The sequence below is a fragment of the Chaetodon auriga genome, chromosome 1, assembly GCF_051107435.1.
Source record: "Chaetodon auriga isolate fChaAug3 chromosome 1, fChaAug3.hap1, whole genome shotgun sequence".
Classification (NCBI taxonomy): domain Eukaryota; kingdom Metazoa; phylum Chordata; class Actinopteri; order Chaetodontiformes; family Chaetodontidae; genus Chaetodon; species Chaetodon auriga.
In genome coordinates, this window is record NC_135074.1 from 18164480 (window position 1) to 18191770 (window position 27291).

Below are 27291 nucleotides of genomic sequence, written 5' to 3' on the forward strand. Positions count from 1 at the left end.
ACCGTGTTTACAATCTACAGAAGTGTATTCAGTGTGATAATGTGATAAAATTACTGAGTATCGCAAGTGATCTTTGTAGCAGACACTTTGTTTTCTGACCAGAAGCAAGAATCAGCCCAGATTTACATTTCTGTCTCCACACAAATGTCTGTCAGGGGTATAAACAGCTGAGTGTTTGCCAATTCAAATATTAACAAGGCAGTGAACACAAAGTCGATGACCTTTTGATGACGTAAAGTCCAAAGGATGTGCTTTTTCTTTTTTTTTTTTTTGTTGAGTGTTCTGTGTAAAATGATCAATCTCATCATTTAAAAAGCTGCATTACTCCTCCAAATAACCTCATCTCTTAATCAAACCAGAGCAATAAATATGCACTCTGTTCTTTTCTATTCTGCTTTGTGGTGTGTGTTTTTTTACACCTGTATACATGCACTGGTCATGTATTGAGAATGCCTAAGGTATACAGTGAAGCCGACTTACTGTCTAGTGGAAACAGTAAGTCTTTATGTACAATTAAAATGTCTGACTTTAGAGTAAGCTTTAGAGTAAACACAGATATCTGGCAGAATCCCTTAAATAAAGGCAGTTCCAGGTATTTAGCAGGTGGTGACTTCGGAGAGCAGATGGTTTAAATAGAAGGCAGTAAACTCAAAAGCAGGTTAAATCAGAGAGAGCTGTGACAGACGCCGAAAACGAAGGACAGCAGCTCATCGTGGCAGCTGGATCCTGTAGCAGCAACATCTGACATATTACATATACGTGGGACGTATGCGGCGTAACAAAAACAATCATTATACTACCTTTAGCTATGAGGTACAAACAGTGAAACCAACATTTGATCAATTCTGGTTTATTAATGCATTTCAAGTAGTTCAAAAGAAATTATAGTTTTGCACAATAACTTTGCAAATGTTCAAAGTAAGCAGATGGGAAACAGAACAAAAAGGGAAATCAAAACAAAAGGACCATTGAAGACACTGTATAAAACACAGGACACATTAAAATCAGACAGTAGTACTGAATCTATACCATTTTGGATTCTCCGCTTACATCAATTACACTTCAGTGCACATTTTCTCAACATCATAGCAACACATGAAAGAAAGAAACATTTCCCAGAGTATTATCATCCCCCAACACCCCGCATTGTCCACATCTGACCATATCAACAAAAAACGATGATTCAGCAACACGCACACACGCACACATACACAGACACACACACAGAAAAGCTTTAAATTTTGCCAAAGATAATGAAAAATATACTTTAAGGTCCGACCCAAGAAAAAAAGCACTACCAGTAGCACCAAAAAGACAAACAAAAATCAGTATAAGAAGCCACAGAGGATTGCATTTTGTCTGTTCACAAACTTTGCTGTAGCACATTGACATGAGCGACCGCTTTGCTATGAAAATACAACAGAGTTTCCCATGTACCCATACAGGAGAAAACAGTGAAGGCATTTCTCTGTGAAGAGGCTGACTTGAGCTCTGTGATACTCTGCATAGAATCTATCTGACTGATAACACAACATCCTCCCACCTTGCACAGAAAACAGTGCTGAGCTGCAGCTGAGCTCGAGGCAGCTCTTTTTCAAGGGTAAGAAAAAACACTCAGTCTGTCTTAAGAAACTATACATGTGTGTATCTTTAATTCTGCCAGTAACTCAACTCAGAGTATTCTGCACTCTCATCCATCTATCAGTGAAGTTGACCTAAATTTAATCTGGAGACGACTGAGAACTCAAGGTAAGGCAAATTAGAGCTGGGCAATAATATAATATTAGAGAAAGGAAATACTAACTATGACCTCTAAAAATATATTAAACAAATTGTAGATTATAATATGAAAGCATTGGATGATATACTGTATATCAATCATGACTTACATTTCCAATATTTATCAGATTTATTATACATTGCCAAGCCCTAAACCACATCACTGCTATCACATTTCTCCTTTCACTTTCAGCAGTCCAGCCTGATAACAGTGTTCAGATAAACTGCCTATTCATGCATGGTTCCAGTCTCGGTACAGATCACCGACACTAGTACTCCACTTTCAGTCACGCTGCTCTGAGTAGGCACATATTTAATGCAATTACACAAACCAAGAGGGTGTAAACAAGGGTAACAAAGTTCCTTGAGAAAATTGCTATCAGTAGGAAAAGAAAGGACAGAACAGCGGTGGGTGGCTGACACATTGTGATTGTTTGCTCTGGTAAATGTCCGTTAACAGCAGCGACAAAGCAACAACAAAATTAGAAGCTCTAGTTCTCCCTCAATTGATTCAACCCTGCCACATATACATATAATCTGAACTGCAAGTAAAATCAATGAAAGATAAATCCTCAGTCACATTTAACCCAGAGAGGTTCATCTGGCTACAGAGGCCCAGAGGATCCATCCGCCTTTGAGTGGTTTTAACAGGTTTTGCAAACTGCCAGCGCGTGAATTTCAAAAGGTGGACAGAACGCAGCAAGTGAGAACGCAGGCAGGACAATCACACGGGAGCACTTTGTGTATATGCAGGCGTCTTTGTCCCCAGAGTTCAATTTGAACACATTCTCCTTTATGCTTTCACTATTCTCACTCTGAACGTAAAGACACACATGCGTCTGTAGCACCACGCTACACGCTTAACGGATGTGTCACAAATCAGAGCCGAAGCAACAGGGAAGAACGGCGGAGACAGATGAAGTGTGATACAATCAGGCTGAGAAAAAGCTACTCTCTCACCATTTATTTCAGCCCCAGACTTTACCTTTATGTAAACGCAGCTGCAACGCCACATCACAACAAGTAATATACATATCCAGATAATCAGTCTCCCGCCACAGCCTCTCCATCTGATAACAGATGACACTATAATCTTATCAGGCTCATTTATCCACATTCTTTTCAGCCTCCGTGAACTCTTCTGTACAGCTTTCAGCCAGGAGGGACTTTACCCTGAAATACGCATGCAGCTATCTTTTCCACTCCATACACTCTGTTTGCCGTTGTTTTATTAATCCTGAGAAAGTGAATTAAAACAGTAAATAATCTTTATCATACAGAAAATCTATTTCATTTGAAACACAGAACATCTGTACAATTGCACACTGAAAGAAAACATGTAAGCTCAAGAAATAAAAAGCTTCAATTTTGACGGTGCTTGATTTAAAACATTTTAAGTGTATTGGCAAAAACAAAAACAAAAAAACAAAAAAAAACAACTGTTTTCCCCCAACTCAATGTCTCAATGCTGTTTTTGATTGGCAGCAAAAACCACACGTCTTGCAGTCCCACTTCCATGCTGATGATGGCAGCACTTCAGAGGAAGAACAGGCAAGAAAAGGTAGCACAGACGGAGGACAAAGGAAGGTAACTCGTAACACAAAGCTGCTTCACTTTCCTCCATTCTGGTAAAAAAAAAAATGAGATTAAGACCACATAACAGAGATCATTGAATTTCTCCTCCTGTCCCTCCTTGGAAAAGTTATTTATTATTATTTCCTATAAAAGCTGTGTGAACCACTCTTATCTGGCTCTCAAAGCAGAGGTGCTGAATGAGTTTGTTAGGCCCAAAAAAAAAACCTCTTCAGGTTTTGTCCAGTGAAATCGATCCAGTTCTTTGAATTTTGCAATAGATGGTAAAGGTAACTCTTTGGAGTGAAGTGCTCCCATTGTAGGCACTAGAAAGAACCAAGGCAAAGAGCAGACCAGTGTCTCAGCGTCTCATCTGTCCCATTTGATAGTCCTCTCTGTGCTGACGATGGTGGCGCTGGCCCTGTGACTGCGGGTGCTGCGGTCGTCTCCTTTTCAGCGTACCTAAAGGACATCGACATCTCAGTGAGGGATGCTACAAACTAATGCTGTTGCTCTTCCACACCACCAAAAAGAAGATGAGGCCAGCATAGTAATAACATGTAAAATATTAATCATATATGATCAATTGTTTTGGCAGCTAGATATCTAGTTTTCCCGTACAAACATATATGATGTACTGTACCTGGCAGTGGCTTTGGCGGGGGCAGTTTGGGGTTGCTGCTGGGGGTGTGGACGCTGCAGATCTTGATGAAGCCCGCCATTAGCATAATAAGAGCGATGCCCATCAACAGCACTGCCCACCAGTGAGCCTAGATAACAGAGGTTATATTAAAGTGTATCTAAATACAGGCAAGAAATGCCACAGACATCGTTTCTACATGCATTTGTCCTATTGTGTCGACATGTCTTTGGCTAAGAGTTCTGTGATGGGACACTCACCACAATCCACTCTGCAATATTCTCATAGAGCTCTGCATTGAAGATGGCTTTCTTGAGCCTTGCCAGAGGCCCGTCGGCATCCACCAGACGACACCGCATGAACACATCACAGTAGCCCTTGAAGTCATTGCACGGTGAGCCGGGCTGCAGCGTTGTGACCGTTCTGTTGAAGAATTTGACCCATCTGTTTGAGCCTGAGCTGCTGCAGGTGCTGGGGTTCACTGCGGGCAAAAGAAGTGACCTTTGAGATACTGACAATAACTCAGTCCCTCAGACTCAAGATGACAAACTAAGGACAAAAAGTAAAACACAAAAATCACTGATGTCACATGTCAGAAGTCTAGCTTAATAGTACTACTGTGACTGTGTGTTTTGGTCCACTAACAGTTTTGTAGCACGCCACTCACTTTTCTCCATGCAGCACACATGGCACAGCTCAGCTGCCTCATCCATGCCGTCTTGGCTGGCACAGGTGCACACCTCCAGACCATACTTCTCACAAATGGATCCAGAACATACCTGGTTCAAACAAGCAGGTAGCAGAAATAAAAACCTTTAAGTTAAATCCAAACACAAGTTCACAAACTGCACATACCAGACACAAAACAGCAGCAGGAGGGCAGCTCATACTAACATACCCCATTGAGGCAGACTTGCGTTTCTGAATGGCAAGAGGTGAAGTTTTCCTTTGGTTCTGAGGCGGGACACAGAGCTGTAGCTCCATTGCACTTGCCCTCTTTGGCACACTCGGACTCCAGTCTGCACCTGTCACTTGTGCCCTTGAAAGCACACTCTGGTGTGCAACATGGGCCTTGGCTGGGACTGCGGAATACGAATTATAAATACACAATCAAAAGTTAGACAAATGCTATGCAATTGACAGCAATGTTTTGTGTTCAATAGCACTTTCCCAAATTACAGGACTGTCCAAAGGCATGCTCGTCACATCTGACCTGCAGATTTTGCCAGGCTGCAGCTTGCACTTCTTGCCTTCCCCTTCATTGGCGCTATAGCAGCAGGGGTCTTTACACTGATCACTGTAGCCGCAGTCACACTCTTCTCCAGCTTCCACTAGTCCATTACCACAGATGGGCTGGCCAGACTCTGTACACACAGGAACAACAGCATGATGACAGATTTTCTCTCTCACACATACAGAGACAGGAGCAGACGTTTTCATGAGAGAGAACTTACCGACAAAACAATCGTCTCTTTTTTTTGCCAGAACAGCGCTTATATTGCGGATGCTGCAGATAGAGAACTTGTTATTGTTGAGCTTGTCCCCTGATGTGGCTCGGGCATACATGATGTAGTTGCCCTGCTCCTTTTTGTCCTGCACCTTAGACTCTCCAGGGGTGCATTCAATCCCAGAGTCGTGCTAAAGACAGTAGAGAGAGACTTGAGAGAGAGCTGCACATGTTGCAGAGCTTGGCAAGAGAAAGAAGTGAAGTGGCAAAGGCCGGTGTTTTAATCACAGTACTTACAGGAGAGCCAAAGTTGTGCCCAACCTCATGAGCGAAGGTGATGTGTGACACCTTGGGAGGGACATGGGAGGCGTAGTTCTGCACAGTGATGATACCAGTGTTCAGAGACTTCCTCTTCCCGTCAGAGTACAGTTTGCTCTTCTCACAGATGCCCCCAGAGCTTCCTGTGGCAGGAGAATGAAAAATATAAGAGCAGAATGGATTATCATACATTTCAAATACATTTTCACTGTTGCAGATTGAAGTCGCACAATCATCCAGTATGTTCACTCAGCCTCAACCGAAAGCCACTGTGGGGAAACATTTACTTTGTAATGATCAGTATCATTACCTTTCTGCACTGAGCTAAGAGAAAGAAGCTAAATGGTCTTACTAATAGCCTCCTTTGGAAAATGTGAGCCATTAAAGTGGCCAAAAACTTCACAGATCATAGTGTGCCAGACACAGGGCAACTGCATCAGCAGAGGAGCAGGTGCCAGCACGCAACAGATAACAGATGAGGTCTAAATGGGCAATCCAATGACAATACGCATGTTTTTTAACTTCTGTGGTCTTCATTTCCTAATTTTGGTAATCATTTTTATTAGTTACAACGTAATTAAACCAATGATTTGAAAAGTGAAATGTAAAAGTTATAACCCAATATATGTCTGTTGTAACTGCTCAATGCATTGCCAAACCTTGGTTCAATATGTTCAATATGTACAAATTACTTGCTGCACTAAGGCCCACATATAGTCAAGCTTGTAGTGGTAGTTTACTAAAATCTGAATTTCCATGATACCTTACACAAACATGAACAATATACCAACATAAACATTACTATGCATGCATAATATAATGGATATATGAATATAAATCATAAAGGAAAGAAATAATATTTTGTTTCAAAAACCACAAAACAATGATCTTAGATGTGATGAATCACAGGCCCCTGACCTCTGCTACTTTTTCTGTTCTTTGAATTACATAAACTGAAAATGCCAAAGCAAGATCCACTTGAAAAGCACATCAGAACACTGGAAACCACTTGCAGCCACAGTCAACAATAAGCATGCCGACAGTGCTGCTGCTTTTCCCATAATCCATAAACCCAGGCATGAGGAGGCAGCTTCAACCCACACAGAAACATGAGACCAAGCACTTAAAGCAATAAACAATGTGTCCATTATGTGTACATGTGTCTGTGTGCACATTATATGTTTGTTCACTGCATGCGTGCGTGTGTGTTCGTGTGTGTGTGTTTGTAGCTCCTCCACTGAAGCCACTTACAGCTCAACAACTGGTCACAACAAATAGGATACACATTAGTTGTGCTTGACCTGTATCCCTGATGGCCTTTCTGGACTCCCTTTTGTTTCAACAATCACCCCAGCGCTCACTGCAGCCCATCTCCTCTTCATCTCTCATACCCAATCGATTCCTTCAGTTTACAGCATTCCTAATTTGCCCGTATTGATTGTCTGTGTTTGTTGCTGTATTCTTCACGTTGAGACGGTGGTGTCTGAACTTATTCAAAGGAAAAGAACCCTTGGTAACTATCATTTATGCATGTTGTGTCTGCGAGGAAAGAGCCAGTTTACATAAGAGCACATTATGAGTCCTGACAGAAGAGAGGCATTCCTCCCTGCATACTTTACCACATCAAAAACATACACAGTTCTGTCTATTATGTAGCAACACAATTTATTTTCTCAAATATTCAGATATTCACAAAACACAATTCAAATGCCATTATATGAGTATGTTGAGGGTTTCATAGTATTCTTCACAATATGAACCATCAGAATAGGTTCAGTTAAGCCTGCATACTCACCAGTTAACATATAGTTAACACCAGGGAGGAGCACATAACAGCTATTATGCAGTTCCCCTTATTTCCATCTCGTTTCAGTTTAGGAGATGAACACATTTAAAGATTGAGTGAACATCAAAGTGAAACCTTTGAGTAGCCACTTTCATGCACCTCAGCTGCTTTCTGCAGCAGTACTCACTTCTCGAAACAAGGTTATTAATGGCTAAACATAAATGAGTTCTAAAGAGTGTGACAATACAGTCATTTCTTCTTCCTCTTCTTCTGACAATACTGTTTGTATTGATATACAAATGACTGGAAACATCTTTGTGAAATGTATTTAGGTTCATACCTTTGATGTCCGTTGGATAATGCTCACGATTTGTTTCTTACATCAATGCTTTTGGTATATACAATGAGAGAAACCAGCATAACTTTTTCATTTCAGCATTGAAATCAATTCTTTATAAATCTCAGCTTTCTCAAGGACTTGACTCTGAGTTTAACTTTTATCTCTGAAAGGCCCTACTTCACCAAGCGATCCTCATGAACACAAGGAGGAAATCAAGATAGAAATGCTGACAGGGCACAAAGCTAACAACTTCAAAATGGAAAGACTGAGACAGTGAGGCTTATCGGGGCCTGCTGGGGTACATAGAGACACAGTGCTATCTCAGATTTGTTCATTATTTCAAGGAACATCAGTGCCACGACAATAGGGGCCAGGTTATCCAACCAGCAGTCCAGCCTCTGCTTATTCTGCTCAGCACAGCATTCCGCTACTGATGCTGAGATCTCAGCCAAACTCATCTCAAAGTAACGAAATAACAGATGAAATGAGAAGACTGATCAAAGGTATGTGTTATCCTGCATAACTGGCAGAAGATTAGTGCAGCAAATACGAAGAGTGCTGTTCAACTGAATGACCTGGAGTAAGTCCCTGTGTTAGAAAGTAAATGTCTTTGTGCAACACAAGAAGTCACTATCAGGATTGTGTGTGTCTGTTTGTGTTTGTGTGTGTGTGTCTTTGTGCTGTGTACCAACCTGAAGGAGCCCCAACCCAAGCCAAGCCAAGCACACCATCATCGAAGTCCCTGTCGGTGAAGACATAGGCTAGGCAGTAGTCATCGTGGTTCTGTTCAGAGTTAAGCTCCAAAAACTTCTCCACTCCGATGTTGGCAAAGCGGAAAGGATTACTTCTGTCTGTTTCATCACTGGTGGTATTTATCTGAATAAATCAGAGGTGAATGATTACAGATGGGAGGTGAGAAAGGAGAAAGACCCCTTCAGTGATAGAGTAGCAGATAGAACTTGTAGAAAAAGACTTTTGCCAGCTTGATCCTTTTCAGGTCTGGTGTTATATAAATTCTGCTGCACAGCCCACATGTCAAGACTCAATATGGCAGCTGGTATTCACCTGAGGTTCAAAGCAAACTCTACTGCACTGAGATTCAACTCACCCTGATCCTTTTAACCATGAAGCTGATGTTTCGGATGCCCATGAAGTCTGTGGCCTGGTAAATGGAGTCAATGGCTTTCACATGGCTGGAGATCTGCAGAGAAAGTGATTGTTTATATCAGAAGAAAGGCAGAAGCAGAAAAGCGAACATGTCATAATAGCTAGTTGCATGGATTTCCATCCAAATGTGTCACAAATTTTAACTGTGCTCCAGCCATTAAAGCATTATACCATTGCAGCAAAAGAATGCGCAACATGACGACGAATTTAAAGAGCTAGTCGGACTTCCAGTGGTGAACAAAATGTAGAAAACACAATAGAAATAAAAAACGAAGAGACGCTGCGTACCTGCGCAATGACAGCCTCTCTTGTGCCGTAGTATTTGAAGAAGAGGTGATCAGTCTGGATGAAGAGCTGGCAAGTGTTTTTCTCTTTCGCTGCTGCTCTCTTTCTCCTCAGAATAACCGGACCGTGAAAGCTCTCCTCCTCCGACACACGGTTCACCCCCTATGCAAAGAACAACCGGCAGGATGAAACAGAAGGAAGATGAAGTTTGGACTCTATCCCCAGCCAAATAACCATCAGGTTTGATCACAGGAAGTCCAATAGTCTAATAGTCCTCTCTTATTTTGCTAGCTAACATAGTGTGGATAAATAGTGTCTGGTGAATTAAGGCAGTGGGTAGAGGAGAAAACTGGGTGTAACTTCAACATTGCTAATAATCAAATGCAGGACTGAAAGCATACGCGCCTTTGCTGAAAAAACACACACGCTCTCACTGTTAGCGCATCCAGGTTACGAGATAAGATCTTTTTAATCTCATGAAACTTGTCTATCTGTGTGTTTAATTATGAGCTGGGGAGGTGGGGTGGGGTGGGGTGGGGGAGGTGCTTTGTCCTGATGGTGGCACTTACTTCAACTGGCTCCTCCACTACAGATGCCTGCTGCTTCCTCATCCTCTCAAACACTGAGTGGTCAGCGCAGCTGCCCTCTGAGCCATACTTATGAGGATAATCTGGCAGAGAGGGAAGAGACAAGGGAGTGGTTGAGAAGGGCTTACACTGAGCCATGGATCTCTTTGGAATGATGTGTGGCGGGCTGGAGAAGGTGAATCAGGGTGAGTCGGTGTGCATGAGGAGCTGCAGTAAATACAAAGCTTAAGCGATACGGCTTTTCTCTCTACAAATGAGCGTCATCTTCCTCTCTCTCCTTTTTCTTTCAACTTTCGATCTGAGTAGAAAAAGGTATTAGCCGTGATCCGCCTCTGCTGATTGAAACAACTGCTTCTCTGTTCAATCCACACTTTTCCAATTTACAGCTGCTGTTCTCGCCAAGCTCGTACACACACTGCATCACCAGTCTGCTGCAGTGAATTTTAAAGGGCAAATGTGATGGGCCCTCAAACAATATGTGTACAATGTGAAAAGAATTTCCAGTCTTTTGGTTGAACCATTTCTGATCAACAAATGTCAAACAATGCTGCCACGTTACAGGAAAATCTCTGAGGAAGTCTCACAGTATTTACAATCACAATCTCCACCGAGTTCATGCAGAGACCGCACACAGTCTACAAAGTGACTGCCTTCCTCCTGTTTCAGATGAACAACACACATTTCAGCAACAACATATGAGTCTGTCTCCCACCACAGCATTACCATCTGGCTGAAGCAGCTGTCTTTACTGGATCACAAAAACAAGATGGGATCAGTCTCACGATATACAACCACCACCTTTGCTGAGAGCAGTTCATCGCTGGCCACGCCCACACAGCAACCCCACTTCAAATAATGTCCGATTCACAGTTTCCCAACAGCACAGTGAGGAAGCAAGGAGGGAAGTACAAACAGACTAATGACAGGGAATAAGGCTTGCTTGTTCTGGGCTTACTTTATGTGAGAATATTACGTACTGAAAGTTAGAAGGGCATTACAGCACTATTTACTTCAGCCAGGCAGCAGGTGCAACATACATAAGTAGACGGAAAGAGTAGTCCGTCATAGTGAAAGTAAATAGAGAACTGTTAACTTCGGTGCGCCATTTTGTCTGAGGCTCAGTGGCCAAAAAGCCAAATACCTTCATTATAAAGCATTGACGTACAAAAATGGTTTTGAAAAAAGTGAATCTGATTTTAGGATGGAATATTATTTTTTTTAGCTGGGCCTGCAAATAAATGTGTTCTGATGATGTAGCTTCAATCAAACGGTTGTAAACAACTGGCTCACTTGTCTCTGAGCAGCTCATATTGGCAAAACTTAAGATCTCATTAATAATGGTGCAGCCTGAATGTCTCACAGCCATTGTTGGCCATTCAGTAAAGAGAACAGTCCCGTGCTGGTTACTAAACTGACTGGACACACACTGAAACAACGCATTCAACCTCTGACAATGTGTTTTCAATTTTTTTTTCAAAGAAAGCCTTCTTTGTCCATACAGTGAATGCAGTCTCATTCAACTGCTAATCAAAAGGCCCTTGCAATTTGGACAGAAGAAAACAAATTGTGACAAAAGCCAAGACTCAGACGTGAAGAACCATCATTCCTCAAAAACCACAGGCCGAGCTCTGAAAAAGATTTCACAGTTGGTATGAGATATTACTAACGGCAGGCAGATGAGAGTTGAATCTTAAAATGCAGTTTTATTCTGAGACAGGACTATCTGAGTACAGCTCACACTGCCCATGCAGCGATAAAGTTTAACAAGAATGGTGTCATCTGAAAAGTCAACCGAGTATTCTTCAGTGCAGAGGCCTTAATGCATATTTCAGCTACTGTTTCCCATTTATCTAAATCAAATTTGCAAGTCAGTTTCAAGCACATTTGCTTACACTTCCTTCAGCAGTTCAGAAGAATCTCTCAATGTCTGTGTTTAAGCATGTGTCTGAGGTTATGCATGCACGTGTGTGTGTGTGTGTGTGTGTGTGTGTGTGTGTGTGTGTGTGTGTGTGCAGTGAATATCAGACAGCCTGAAGCCAGGGCGGGGTTCATATTAGACCCACTGCCTGTCTGCTAAATGCAATTCTTTGGGCTGGAATCCTGGAATCATGAGTATCAAGTCACTGGATTTTGTCTCTACTCATGCAGTTTGCTTCACTGTGTTGGCCCACAGCGACACCTCGCCTGTCTAAATCTACCCACTACTTCCAAACATTTTCAGAGTTGTCTGTTCTCGAGGATGGAACTGAGCATCTATCAGTTGGTTGTACTCTGACCTTAGCAATGGCTATGAGTCATGCATTTGCTGTGTCGTGCTCCAATCCAGCTTCCAGGATAAATGCTGACGACCTTGACCATGGCCCAGGACCCAGAGCCAAATCCTGCTGCTACCAGTCTGTTAAACATAACCTTCTCTCCAAGCTTGTCAGGCTAGCCTTTCAACCACTTAACCATTAGCCCTTCACTTCATCACAACACATTACAATTTTATTCCTCACAGTGCAAAAGCAATGTTTTTCTCAGAATTATCCTTCCTAGAGTCTTCATTTTCTTCCTTTGTAGCTTCAAACATTCTATCTCAAGGTCTTCTTTGAACAACACAGAGGAAGTCAGGTAAAAATGTTCAATTTTCTTGATCTCTAGCCAATACTTTCCCACACAAATGCATTTCAAAAGGCTCCCGTTAAAGTTTTTTTGCTGCCACTAACAAGCCACAGTCTGTGGCATGTCCCAGCGCAAGGAAGTCATAACCTTTCCAAGTGAGCAAAATATGTGGACTTGAACTAACTTTAGACCATACAGAGCCTTACAGTAAAGCACGTCTAATGGCTGACACTTACTGATGTCATCCTCGTGATAGATGACGGAGTGGAAGGGCACATCCCTGTCCTTAAGGTACCTCTCTGAGGGTTCGACATAGTACGTTCCTTGGTGGGTTTGGATGAAGCCCTCAAAGCGGCCATCAACCACAGAGCCATGCGTCAGTGTGCCTTTTTCACCTGAAACGCAAAACAGGAAGAGGATGAAATAAAACAGGAAGTTAAATATTCCAACTGAGGACCAAAGTAATACTCTTCTATAGTGAACATACAGTGAAACACCTCTGGTCTAAATATTCAAGTGGTTTCAGGGAAGAAATGATCTGGTAGTGGTAATGAATTGTTACTGCAACACTTAATTTTTCTTGCAGCAAGTCTGTAGCATTCCAAAAGCTTGTCACCCATGTGAAATCACAATGTGTGGTCAAAAAATGAGACCGTGTATTCAAACTTGAATGATATTTCAGTTGTTTAAGGGTCACAATGTTAGTGTGGGTCCTCACAGATGTATTTTCCAACTTAATATATTCTTTAAACCTTTTTTGAGCTGTTCTCTGTCCCTCTTTGTCTCTCTCACACCCACACACACACACACACCAATCACAACAGGACAAACAGCCTTGTTTTTGTCTCTTTGTTCACTTGAACTCTGCTGGAGATGGGCGGCAGGAAGACATCCAGGAAGAGAAGAGATTAAGAGCAGAAGGAAGAGCTGGATGAAGGCTTCATTGTTTCCTGCATGTTTTAGATTGTGATGTGATATATATGCTGGACAAAAACAAACTTTAAATTAATCTCTCTCACTGTCTCTCTCTCCCTCCCTCTCCCTCCATAATGCACATAAAAAGGCGTTGGATGAAAACATTGTTCCTCAGCGGACATTTTTGAAAAGTCACTCAAGCGATTATGTAGGGGATATTGCAGGGTGATACATGATACACGATGAGAAGGAATGCAGCCTTTAAATGTAATTGAAAACTAAAAACACCATAATTGGATTTCCATGTAAGAAAGCGCGCTTTCACCCAGGATGTGGTGAGTGGAAACATCTGGACTTACCGAAGACTGCTCCGCTGTAAATATGTGATGTATCAATGGGTACCTCCTCTCCTGACACCTCGATGATGATATCTGGAGAAAATAGAGTTGTATCTCTCTTCATCCACAAGTTAAAATATCTAAAAAGAAGAATAGGAGAAAATGCCTTATTAGTATAAGCTTTAACTTCAAATGCAAAGTTGTACACTGTAACCCCCCCCCCAACACACACACATACACACACACAGAATGTATCAGAAAAAGCAGCATCATTTACACATAAATCTGAGCTTCCCAATGCTGCTGTGCTCAGTGAGTTAGAAGAATTATGTCATGAGGAAAATCACATGAACACTTGTGCACAGTCACAGTACGTGTTTTTTTTTTTTTTTTTTTTTTTGGTAATTCTCTCGTTTACATAAGCATAATGTCAAAGACAAAAAGGCGAACATCACATGAGGTGCACATGAGCCATTAGCTTCCCAGAAACCTGAGGCAGTGTAGTTCAGAGGAATACTCCTCAGCAGGAATCTCTTTAAGAATCACATGGTTTAGTCTCAAGGTGCGGAGCTTCCTCCAGATGACTAAGATGATGTTCACATTACTGCTTCATAGTGAGCCCTTTGTGGATGGAAGCATTTTAGTTTTCTTACGTTGGCACAATTGAGGAAAAAAAATCATACAAGGAGAAATGTAGATTAACTATAAAGAGTATAAAAGATTTTTTAAAGCAGCCTACAGCTTGCTCCTTTTTTTAATGATATGCCCCTTGTAAGCTTGATAATAGCCTCATATAACCCGAGATTATGCACTAGCAGGCAGGAACGCATTTTTTTAGGAAGCACATAAGAGAGTCATTTCTGTTTCTGTTTCTGGAGCACACATCTCTGAAACCACAGCCAATAATACATTGTGTTTGACCCCCTGTCTGGAGAATGCCCATGTCATTGAAACTCCTCCAGTCTGTAAAACAGGCTATCTGTTGCAAATATTTAGTTGACATGATGTGATATCATCAACAAGGTCATTGTTTAAGACTTTGGAAAACTCCCCCCAGAGCCACACAAGACATCATATGACAAGTAAACTGGTCTTAATGTATAAAATCAGTTGAGCGTCCCTTCAAAGTCTGTCTAAAATTTGGGGGACAAAACAAAAGTAGAGGGTTATTTCCCCTCTGAGCAGCTCAGGGACATGGGACACCATTAACGGCCACTGAAGCCACAGATGTTTTGCAGAAGCAGATGTGTTTAGGAGCAGACAAAAGGGCTGAGGACATAAAGGCAAGACTAATGCAGGGAGGGAACGAGTACATGAAAACATAACAGAGGAAAAGCAAGAGAAACTCAGCACAGGAGACAGACAGTAGAATGTGGGGAGGAGTACAACAGCAAATGTTTGGGAGAGTGAGATGACAGATGATGTTGAAAAAGGTCAGACAGAGTCCAGGATATCCCGGGACAGGATGAGTCCTTGACCTGCCTCAGTTATCAGTTTTTCCTAAATCATTCATGTTCACATTTCGCACACACCTTTTTCTTACTGTTCCAATATCTTCAATTCATTGGTTTCCTTTACCTACTTAGACATGGATGATTATTCATGAAGCAACCTAACGTTTGTGTTTTTGAAATCACGTAAATGACAACTGTGCTGTCCTGGTTTCGACCACAATATCCTCTTCTTTATTTATCCCGGCCTGGATCTGTGTTTACATGACATTAAAAGGCTAAAGTGGATTTGGCCTCATTTCAAGCAGTGATCCGTAATCTGAACTTGAAATCTTTTGCCAGAGGAACATTTCAACTGAAGTCAAGAGATGGGCAGAAAGAGACAGAAAAAAACAGGAAAGGAACCTGAAGTAAAAACAGAGAGCAGCTAAACATGTGGAACAAAGAGTGCAACATGAGCCACTCTTTGAAGTCAGCATCGTGACACAGAGATCACCTGGCAATAGATTTCAAAATTCCTCCGCTTGTTATTCATCCTGGTACACCCATTACAGTCCCTGGCCTCTCCCCACCTTATTAATGGACACTACAATAGTCAATATGGCCAAATGGGTTCATCTAGGCCCTATCAAAAGCTCCATTGACCCATGACACTGCCATGGCACTCTGGTCAGAGACACAGATGAATCCATAAGAAGACTATGCAGTTAGAAATTTAATCTGCATTATCAGCGAACTGCAAAGGCACATCAAATTTGATCACATGCCTCCTGAGGACCGTGGAAAGTTGATAATATCACATCAGCTACTAGTAATGCTTATTCTTTGAATTACTGTTCCACATTTGAGATGTGGTTGCTATTGTTCTGTTTATTTGCTGAATTCCCCCTGATCCATGGAAGCATTTACGGTAGTACTTAGTGTAGTAACACACTGCCAGGAAATTGCATGATAACTTAGCAGTTCGAAATAACCCCAAAAGGTGAAAGGTTTTACCAACCGAAAAAGAAAAAAAGCCGTTCCACACAAAAAACAAACATGGCTCGCGACAGACAGGAAGAGGAGAGGCTGTGGATCAAGTCATTGCTACTCATCTCACAGAAGCAGCTGACTGATAAATTATTCAGACATATCCCAAATGCTGAACATACTGACTCAAGCATCTGACAGTCATACACTTTGCTCAGTAAGCAGGCCAGCTCAGAGAAAAGGAGTGCCCTGAAACCATGTCTACAGAGACGGTACGACTACAAAGAGGTTCATATCTACAGTATACAGGTTTTTACATGTTTTATCAAAATATATTAAGCAATTTGGTTACATGACAACACAACAACATCCTCCCTTGTCTTGCTTTGTGTGTTCATTGTCTACATTTTGCAATGTGCAATATTTAGGAAAGCCACAGCACATCCTCTTTACGTACAGAGCTCCGTACTGCAGAAAGGAAGGTAGAGGTCACACAGTCATGAGCTGCTCACTCTACTGTTATGTTTTAGATTTCCTACCTGAAGAAGACACATTTGTGCTGAAATATCTGTTCACTTGCAACTTTAGAAAAGAAACTGTCAAGATGTGTTTCAGTACTCTCATTTATTATTCATGAAGGGAAGGCTGTAGCACTAGCACATCCTTACTAGATTATATCTATATATCACAACTGTGTTTGAAACCACAGAAGTGCTTGATGACACCCTCGCTTTGAAGCAGTTGCACATGTGCAAAGATGTGAACAAAGTCATTCTGCTTTCTTAATGAACAGTTCAGGTGAGAGACTGTGTGTGATCTATCATTTTCTAATCTTGTTATATACTTATGATAACAATTAGAGAGCAAATTTCTTCCTGTGTGCGTGATCGCTCAAACAGAGCAATGATGATTACATTTTACAATGACTGAGTGACATTTCATCACATTTCAGAATAAGTAAAGTGAGCTTAGGCCTCTGACCACTACTGAACTCATATGATTGCAAAATCTTTTAATATGTTATGTATTACAAAGGGTAAACATACATCTCATCTCATCAAATACATCTTTATCACTATTGTAGAAAACACAAACGTTAATGTGCTTTCAAATGTGAAATCATCTGAAGCAAAATTAAAGCAGTGGCAAGTGTAACTGGAGAGAGGTAGCATGACATCCATGTCAGCACAGTCACAGTCTAAATAAATGTGCTTGACATCTGGTTATGCTGACAACTGTGTAAAACCCCTTCGGGCATTCGGCGAGAGGTTTCGGCACATAAAAGTAAACAAAAGGAACACATTTGATGCGCCTTTTAAAGTGGAACCAGCTGATGCGCCTGACAACCTACAGTATGAAATCACTGAGCTGCAAAGCAACAATGAGCTCAAAGCAAATGACAACAACCTCCCTCTGCTAGAGTTCCATAAACTGTATGCACATCCTGAGGATCTTCCCATTCTGATGAGACATGCACTGAAGTTTGCATCTGTTCGGGACAACCTGAGCAGACTAACCTACTGACCATTGTTCTTCTCAAAAGACTCTGCAAAGACTCGGTTCTGATCAAGACTGACTGACCCAAATCCCAAAACCTGGTGCAAGTAAGCACCATCATCACTACCATCAGACATCTCACCAAAGAGAAGCAGTTCAACTAATCACATTAGAGGTTAGTGTGATATATGTGTTCAATAATTTAGTATAGCCCTTGAAGGATGTTATTGAAATTGAAATGGTCCTTGATAGGAAGAAGGCTCCCCACCCCTGATACAGGATATTGTTTCCTGTCCACCCCTGTGATCTACAAACGCTAAACTTTTTCCTTCCTTTCGTCAACATACAGTGACGAAAATCCTAAATAATTTTTCCTCAGAACACAAATGTAACAGTCATGTTAAATTACTGCGAGAGGGATTATCATGTTATTACATGACTATCAATAGTTTGACAATTCCTAATTTTTTTTTCCTCATACAGGCTGTCATAAATCATATTCATGCATCTCTCATTGCACACTCTTGTCCTGTTCAGTGAACTGACTTCAGCATTCTATATTAAAAATGTCTGGCCTGCTCCATTACATGTCATGTTTGTGCAGGACCGGTACTGTTTGCACTGCTACTATCATCCATCAGTTTGTTTATTGTAGATATACCACAGGACCATTTTGACCAAATGTTATCCACTTTAGACAGGGTACTCAGACATGGAAAATAATCATGCTGCATGAGGCTGACATTGCCTCACCTATACAGGCAGCGTCTCCATGGCTAGCAGTGACAGAGCACAAGAGCACAGGAAAGGGATCTGTCTGACAGGGACTTGATAACCCACAACAAACAGGCTTGGTGAAGAGGAAAGCAGGGGGAGCTTGCTGAAAAAACAGTGCTGCTGAGCTAAACCATTGTTACACTGTTCAATGTGGGGAAAAAAAATGAAAGAGTGAAAGAGAAAAGCAGATCAAAATGAGGGTGAGAGAGAAAGGGGCAAGTGGAAGCCCACTTCCCACTCATAGGAACAGCCACTGAACTGCACTGGCATAACAACAGAGTATTAAATAGTCTGACGTGGTGACATTTAGTAGAAATCAAAAACAGTGAAACTTCTATTGTGAGTCAAGACGAGCCAGCTAGTCCACATTTTCAATGTCATGTGCTGAGGCACTATGGAGTCCTAAACTGGGGTCTGGTGAGTGAAAGGCCAGCATGACTCACAGTTCCTTGGAGTTGTAGCATATGATATCGCTGCACTCAGCCATGCCACTGCGTCCTTGTAGCAACTATCATCTTTAACTCTCACAAACATGGGTTTGAAGAGTCTTGAGTGGCTTATAGGAAACAGGATATTACACACTAACACCATTTAATGCAGATTTTTGGTATTTCTGTTTTGTTTCCACTTTCACAAGCCATTTATTTGCAAATGTTCTACTCACACACATTCTGCTTCAGCCTGCTGTGACTTTATACCAAGCGACAAGAACTCAGCTGATACAAATCTGAGAACATTTAAACAGTGTTACTGCCTGAAATAATCTGTTTCCAAAACAGGGGTGGCACCAGTGTACTCAGACAACTTGGCATTGACGAGGGCTCATCTCGAATTGCATGTCATTTAAAACAGAATCGGAAAGAGGTGGAAAGAGTACAAGGGGACTCCACTGTCACAGGGAATAGGGAAGGATTTGATTACAGCATGCAATGATGTGGTTAGTCTTGTCTTTTCAGAGTTTTAGATAACCACAATGTTGCTATCGGTGCTCCCAGAGAAACCTGCACCATTGTGGCAGGTATCTTTTATACCAGTCTGAGTGAGAGAGAGAGAGAGAGAGAGTGAACAGGTGAGGAGGTGTGTGTGTGTTTGGACTGAAACTCACCTTCCATGTGCGTGGAAGTCCAGCTGCACCGTCCTGTCTTGAGGAGAGAGTGCCCTCTTGGCTCTCTGGTGACTGTTGTGCAGGGCTTCTGTGTCATATGACAAACCTTCATAATGGCGAATATATTTGTTTAAGGGGTTCCCAAACTGACCTGGAAGAGAGACCAGTGCCTCATCAATATTTGACGACAAGCATATGCATCTAGTTTATATTCTATTATTCTACTGCACAGAATTTGGCAGAAACAACAGACAGATACTCGAGCTTGCACTGTGTTTCTTTTCACCTTACAAATTCAAGAAAATGTCAAATTGATTTCAGTTTACATCTGATGGAATAACAAGTGCTGATGTGTTTCATTGCAAAGACTTGAGTCAGTGAGTACTAAACTGTGTAATATCAACATTCCCTGTGTGCCATGATGTATAACTCAAGCATCACCCTGTTTTGCTTGTCATTTCCTCTTTCTACTTATTTTTACTTGTCATATTGTTTACTTGTGCGTCACATCTTGCTTTTTTTCTTACTGAAGCTTCCTACTATTACACTATGTCCTTTGCTGCTGTAGCACTGTGGGATTTTCCTATCTTATATATTGACATAATTTGCACTGAAATGTCATGTCTTCCTTGTCAGATGCCGTTTTATAAAAAAGCATCCATTACTACTGTTTGGGTTGCCTGTTGTGTCAAAAATGCCATGCAGCCACACACCACTGGGGAGACTGCGGCACCCTTCCACCCTCGAGATGTTAAGCCAGTGAGGTTGAAAGTGGGACAGAGATGACATTTTGTAAAACCAGCCTGGTTTGGCAGTATAATTGTTTGTCTAGAAAAAGGAAAATGAGTTTGCATGTAGGCTGTGACAGAATAAACTACCATGTAACCACTCGATTGGACCAGTGTGTAACCACATTCAGCAAACATTCTGAGAGTTTTCTTACTTTTAAACAAGTCTATGTTTAAACTTCCATTAAAAAGTCAGGGAAATGTGTCCTTCCTAATGACTAATAGACCTTTTTCACAGACATTTGGGCTTGTCGTAGTAGAACAAACACAGGTTATATGAACAATGGCTTTGTTCTTTTCTAGTGTCCCAGTAAGCCATGACAGTGAGCCAGCATTTACAAAGCCAGGAGCCTGAAAGTGAAGCAGCTAAATGTAATTCAGCTGTCAATACCTAAAGGCCTATGGAGCCTGGCTGGTAAAACAGGGATGAATCTCTGTAATAGTGGCCAGCTATGGTACAAGCTGCCACTCACTAGACGTGCTTAACGGGCTTATTCAGCTTATTGATGTGACCCCAGAGGTAATCCGGCTGGCTTTCATACTGACCATTTCTTTGTTCTTTTCACAGAGACAAAGAAAGTCAGTTTAAAGCACAAGTGAGGAGCACATGATGCACATCAGGTGACCGCGGTTCTGTTTCAGCGCTACTGTATGTCATTGTGCGAGAACAGTGACTGAATTTGTTGCAGACTGTTTAAATGCTAATCTACATTCCTAAGGCAACACAGTATGCCACCAGCTAAACATCTGACTGAAGTTTTGGGTCCTAATAGGAAAAGCTCTGCCGTGAGCTGAAAAAGCAGCCTTTGGAAATAAGTTCATTAGCAAGGGCTCCATTTAAACAGTTGGGACCGACACTGAGCTTTAAGCTTTTGTAGTGAAAGACCATAGAAAAATGCACAATACTAAGAGACTCCCATGGGCCACAGGGGATACGCTCTACCTTGCCTGTATTTCTTACACTGCACTGTTTTGTTCATTACTTCCATGTGGTGGGAGTCACAACTCCCCAAACAGGGAGAGGCTGTACCAGGCTAGCAGCAACTTGTCCATGAATGCAGCGAGGAAATATTCCAACAATCAGCTTCTTTAGCTCTTCCACAAGAGTGAAAATAAATACGACAAACGAGACTGAACCAACAACCAGCCTGTACGTCAACAAGATGGGCTTTGGGACGAGAGTGAGGCTGTAATTAATCAGGAAATATGCAGATTTTGTACAAAAACAAACACTGCCAGCTCAGATTGCCCAGATCTGCTTTCTCAGAAGGACGTGACAACCCCATTAATATGTAGTAATGTGACAGCACAAGGCTTTATATCAACAGATGGCCGCTTGCATAACAACTTACTATTAAGTCTGATATTTCGGGAATGTTATGACATTTCTGCTCACATCGAAACATTAAAAAAAGAAACACAAATGTCATATTAAAGAATGTAACAGCTACAGTATAATTTGTTGTTCTCCAATAGACAGCATATCCTCAATGACTCTTTGATGTGTTAAATAAAGGTTGAATGAATGAACAAGAGTACATTTACATGCACACTAGCATCCTATTAACCTTCTTTGCTAACCCAAGTTTTCTCCATTTGGCTCTGTGCATGTTCCCATAAAAAGGTGCAAAACTAAAGGATTGCATGCCACCTAGGTGTCTACTTGGGTCAAGAGGACCAGTTGGTTATAGTGGAGAGCTATGAAGAAAATAAAAAACTATTACAGCAAAAAGCAACACTGAGAGATGAAAGACATGAAGGATACGTCGAAATCACTTTCGTTTTTGGCCAAATCAAAGTGAAATTAATTACCTCTGCTGCTACCTGTAACTCTAATTTCCCCTACAGGGTCTTACTAAAGTGTTATCTTATCTTATCTTATCTCTAACGTATTCACTCTGTAAATCTGTATCACTTATAGAAACCCCTCTGGTTTCAGATACCTGAATGAGCCCTCCTAGCAGTTTTTAGGAAACCAGAATGTCAGCTGGGCGACTGATGAAAACTGTGATAATGTGGCGCTTCGTATATGCAAAGGTCCCACAGCTGGTAGTCAGAACAAATAAAAAACATGATAATAAACATATATAATGTAATGCTGTTTACATGCTGAAATGAAAGACTGATACTGGTTATGCAGAAGACAAAATGATCATTGATCGCCCTGCTGTCATTCCCAAGTTAACCGACATGTTTTAATACAGAGGCTGACACTGGACAGCAACACAGCATAAGTTATAAAGAATACTAGTAGACAGTTAACCAGATCTGAGATCAAAACTGTGTGATGGTGGTGCCTAGCTGTTTTTCAAACTCGCAACCGCAGAGATCAACTGGTGCTACAACATTCCACCCAGACTGAAACACAGCACTCATTCTGAAGGGTTGCTCCTGCAGCCCCTAATCTTAAAATGGCCATAACTCATGAAACAATCTGAAGAACATCTGATCTTTAAATGCCTTTATTTATGCCTTTTATTTCAAGTTAAATTCTATTCCATATATCTAGTTGCATTCTGTTGAATGGCTAATATGTTGTGAAATGAATCGTTAATATTTTTGAATTCACTTCTATAACATCCGCCCCTCTTTCTTAGAAAAACATACTGAATCGTGATGTGACAGTAACATAACAATCCTACTTTTTGTGGGCCTAAATAAATGACCTCACTAAAGAGAGATGAAATCTCTGGGCCACAACGATATCTGTGAAAAAAACTGGCAGTCAGTTTCACTATAAAGGTTACGTCATCACGATTTCAGTGCAATCTGTTTCAGCCTCAAGTGCCCCAGTGAAGTGCAATTCTTGACAGAGAGGAAACCGCTGACAGGAACAGAAGAGGTGGCAACAGCATGGATCACAACTGATCTGAGCCTCGCATTACCATGCATGCTGGGTGATGGCAGGCTGGCTAACACGACACATCAGACACCCCACAGCTCAGGGTAACTCAAATGCCTCTCAGCAACATTCTGTATCACACAGCCCTGGAAAAACAGTAAGATGGTTGGTTGTAACCAAGAAGCATCGAGTCTGACCAAAACTGCTTCATTGCTCGAGAAGATTCTCAACATACAATCACTGTGAGCAGACCAAGTACGAGCAGCTGTGTCAGAAGTGAGATAACCTAGTTTATCTGAAACGCTGACTTCCTTAGAAATGTTTGGCTCTTAAAGCCAAAACATTCATTATCCACATTTAACCACACTTAGCTGTTCAAACATGTCACAAAGAGAAATTTTAGTGTGTGGTTTAGTGGACTGAACCAAATTGGCAGGTGTTTGTAGGAATTCAGGTTCAGGTCAGGACATCTTTCTGGTCCCATTAGAGTTAACAGTTTCTCTATTTGTCTTTGGGCACACAGCTCCTTGGTGCAGCTGAAGCAGCGATATATTGCTGTCTGGTGAATAAATGTAAAGATATAAGGTACAAACAGAGACAACTGAAGGCTTTCTCACTTCAACATCACACTTCAGCTAGCACTACTGCACAAGAACTTCCCATAGCTGCTCAAATGCCAGACAGAATGCATGGATGATCTTGCTGCACTCTGCCTCGATCATGGCCTTGAACAGTGAAGGCTTTGAACACAAAAAGTCTGCCTGTGTATGAACAGACAACAGGGTAAGCACCTTGAAGCATCAACAAGCCAGAAATGTAGGCTTTTGTAAACAGAGGTCAAAAAATGACCTTCTTTAGAATGAGTGCTCTGTTCAACAACATGTGGAATTTGAGCACAAAAGCGCCAACAATACCTTCGAATAAGCCCACTCCTCTGAGGGGACTGACACAGTGTAATGAGGAGACTGTCTTGTATCTGGCATGCTCGCTCATGGACTACGAAATGAGCAGCTCAGGTCTGTATCAGCATTGCAAAAAAAAAAAAAAAACAAAACTATCTAGCTGGTTTTCCTGTCCTGGTTTTGCACGCAGTCTCAGCTCATCATGCACTTTTAAGGACTTGTGTTTCTGAACCTGAGGGAACGCTTTTACACATCTCGGTAACATCACTGATCTCAATTGGTACACATTCAGAAGACCAGACTGTTTACTTGTACTTGCCAGTATCCATTTCTGCACAGTTTAAACTGTGCAGCTATTTTTAATGTGACTGTTTTGATGTTTAGCCATAATGTTGGTGAATCACTTTGGGCTGAATAAGTGCATGAAATCTGGAAATAGTGTGGAAAAATGCCTTAGTAGTAAGCATTTGATTCTAATTGTCACAGTGGAGGGACACTAATCTTCAGGTTAAATCCATTTACTTGCATTTTGTCAATTACACAACAGCGGAGATTTTGACCTGCTCCTTTGAGTCATGGTGACTCACTGAGGGGTGGAAACTTTGATTATCACTGACATTATAGCACACTTTGATCAAACCGTCCTCCAAGGGTTAGGCGACACTGCTTGGATATTATGATACTTGTGTTATACTTAAGCCCCAGACTGAACTGCTGTAGGTGGTTTAGTAGTGACAAGCGCTAAATAAATGAATAAAAGCAGCGCTGCTTTCAGTGGAACCAACCCTATAAACGCTACTTGTTACTCCTCACTCGTGAGAGCATGAATGGGGTTGACATTATAAAACCTTTCAGCTGTTGTAAACGTGAACCAAAAAAACTTTCAAGACAGAGTCATTGCAGGTCCATAGCGGTATTTTTAGATATATTTAGCTTTCAGATTTGCATCTGACAGATGCGACGTTAATAGCTGTCAAACGCTGCAGCAGCGCAGCGTATCATATAACTACATAAGTAACCTTCTAGTTTAGAGCACTAGCGACTTTACACACATTAACTTAAACTTCACGTTAAGTTGTTCTGAAGTGCTTTTAACGCCAGTCAACGTGTGTGTGTGTACTTCATTATCGCCATTCAAACGGTCTGTTTACAGACGTTTGCACTGTAATGTCAACTGTTAGTTCACCACCCAGGAACTGTCAGAAAACAACCAGTCTTTCTATCTCAGTACTCAACCTGTATCATTCACTCAAACTTAATGTTAATTACACCGATACTCAGTCAATACGGGATGGCTAACCTGGCCTGGGTCACTGTTAGGCTGTGTAATGAGTAAGCTCAGGTTAGCAGCCACAAACACCAACGTTACAGTTACCATTAACATTAGCCAGCTAGCTAGCAAGTTAGATAGCCAGAGTACAAGTGCTTGATCCGATTAGCGCTAGCTCCGCAGACGATCACTGAGCACTTTCCTTTCCCTGTGAACCAATGGCAAACTTACCTGTAACATCTCGTAGGCAGCAAAACATGAGAATTAGTTTGACAAATATCATATCGAAACTCCCTGTGAGCCCAGTAAACTAGCTAAGCGACTCAGCGATACCGCTGATTGTTTCTTATTTCTTTCACTTAAAGGTATAGTCGCCCTTCCTAGTTAGCTAGCTCCCATCACAAACACCGGCGCTGCCTGTCTCCAGCAAGCCGACGTCAGGCAGACAGATAGACCGACAGACAGGCCCTCCTCCCTTCCGGCGTGTTTTGCCAAGACAGCCCGGACACACCCATCCCTTTACTATTGTGGTTATAGGGTCTCTAAAGACCAGCGACAAATCCCCTCAAAGCCACCATGCAGTTTAACACAAGGACAACAAGACATTGCTGTGTACGTGCGTCGGTTAGCAGCCTGAAAACATGCACGAAACTGCTGTTTCGGCGGTGTTTTCATTGATCTGTCAGCAAGTTGTTTACTTCCGCAATCATGACTTCCGGGTTTACTAACGTTTTTGGAGAGTTTTTTCTTACAGTCTTGACAGCTAACGTTATATGGAGGACAAAACCCTACTATTGAGAAAATGAAAATGAATAACATGTGAGATTTCTTGGGGAAAAAAAAAAAGAAAGAAAGAAATTCGTTGTTGTATTTTCCTTGTCAAAATAAGCTAGGATGTTTGAGAAACAGAATAAATCTGGATCATATGAAACATTATCTTTCCAGAGTGTGTTATCTTTCACTAAAAGAGTTTTATGTTCTAGGTTTCTTAATAAATTATAATATAATTTTTTTCTAAGAATATATTTATTCTTTTATTGTCATGTACAGGCAGCCCAATTACAACTGTCATAGGAACACCTCATAAAAATAAAGGTTTAATGAATACTGAACAAGTCAAAACATGTAAAAGATGTGTCAAAAGATATGTAGATGGACTTTCAATCAATAAATAATAAACAAGCAAAACAATGGTGATGAAGCATTGAGTAGACCGACAGCAGAGGGATAAGTAACTAGGAACAACAATTACTTTTACAAGCAGTTAAAACTTTATGACACTGGGCTGGCAGCAGTGCAAAAATCACATTCATGTTCAGAGAGACCGAGACATGATTTCCTGCTTTGGTTTCCTGTATTAGCCACAAGGTTATGTCAAGATTTCTTCACTTCACCCAAATAATCTTTGAATGAAAAAAAATACTGTTAAAGACATCTGTAGCTGATAAAATAAACATTTTAAAGCTCAATAGACTCTCAGTAAAAACAACTAAAATGAACAGCACTGACACCAGTGAACAGTGGTTATGTTTAAGTGTGTGGTTTGAAGTGGTAAGTCTTAAGGTTTAACATGTGGTCAGGGTCCCCTGAACAATTTGGTACAGTTGTATGTACGTGTCTCTTTAGTCACGCACAGCAGGTCAGACACTTTGTGTCCCAGAATCTGGCGAGATCACATTTGAACTGAGCTACTGATGGCCTTCATAAAAATACTGGCCTGGTTGAAAGTAAATTCTGCATTTCAAAATTAAGATTTATTTTAAAGTACAAAAATGGTTTAAAATAATAGAAACTGTATCAAATAACCACATTCATTGAGAGCTCAAATTAAGAACAGCTAACACAAGCGTTTTTCACTGAAGCATTTTAACTGGCTTCATTTGGCTTTATGAATTAAACTGCACACTTTGAC

At 41.3% G+C, this 27291-nt stretch overlaps 1 protein-coding gene across 1 annotated transcript; it reads right to left on the reverse strand.

Annotated features, from left to right (window-relative positions):
- Positions 1-834: 834 nt before the first annotated feature.
- adam10a (ADAM metallopeptidase domain 10a) lies at positions 835-25995 on the reverse strand. The gene is made up of 16 exons (XM_076727872.1): positions 25611-25995; positions 19578-19728; positions 13800-13918; positions 12762-12920; positions 9904-10004; positions 9338-9496; positions 8991-9083; positions 8575-8758; positions 5736-5899; positions 5446-5629; positions 5205-5355; positions 4890-5073; positions 4659-4770; positions 4252-4472; positions 3995-4121; positions 835-3813 (listed from the first exon to the last, which is right to left on the reverse strand). Exons 1-16 carry the CDS (start codon positions 25660-25662, stop codon positions 3713-3715), a joined length of 2262 nt encoding a protein of 753 aa, XP_076583987.1. The 5' UTR covers positions 25663-25995; the 3' UTR covers positions 835-3712.
- Between the last annotated feature and the right edge of the window lie 1296 nt (positions 25996-27291).

Coding starts and splice junctions, on each gene's coding strand:
- adam10a (XM_076727872.1), bottom strand. CDS start 25,662: ATGATATTTGTCAAACTAATTCTCATGTTTTGCTGCCTACGAGATGTT. Junction 9,497..9,903: donor TAGTGGAGGAGCCAGTTGAA/GTAAGTGCCACC, acceptor TTCTTTGCATAG/GGGGTGAACCGTGTGTCGGA. Junction 8,759..8,990: donor TCATGGTTAAAAGGATCAGG/GTGAGTTGAATC, acceptor TGATTTATTCAG/ATAAATACCACCAGTGATGA.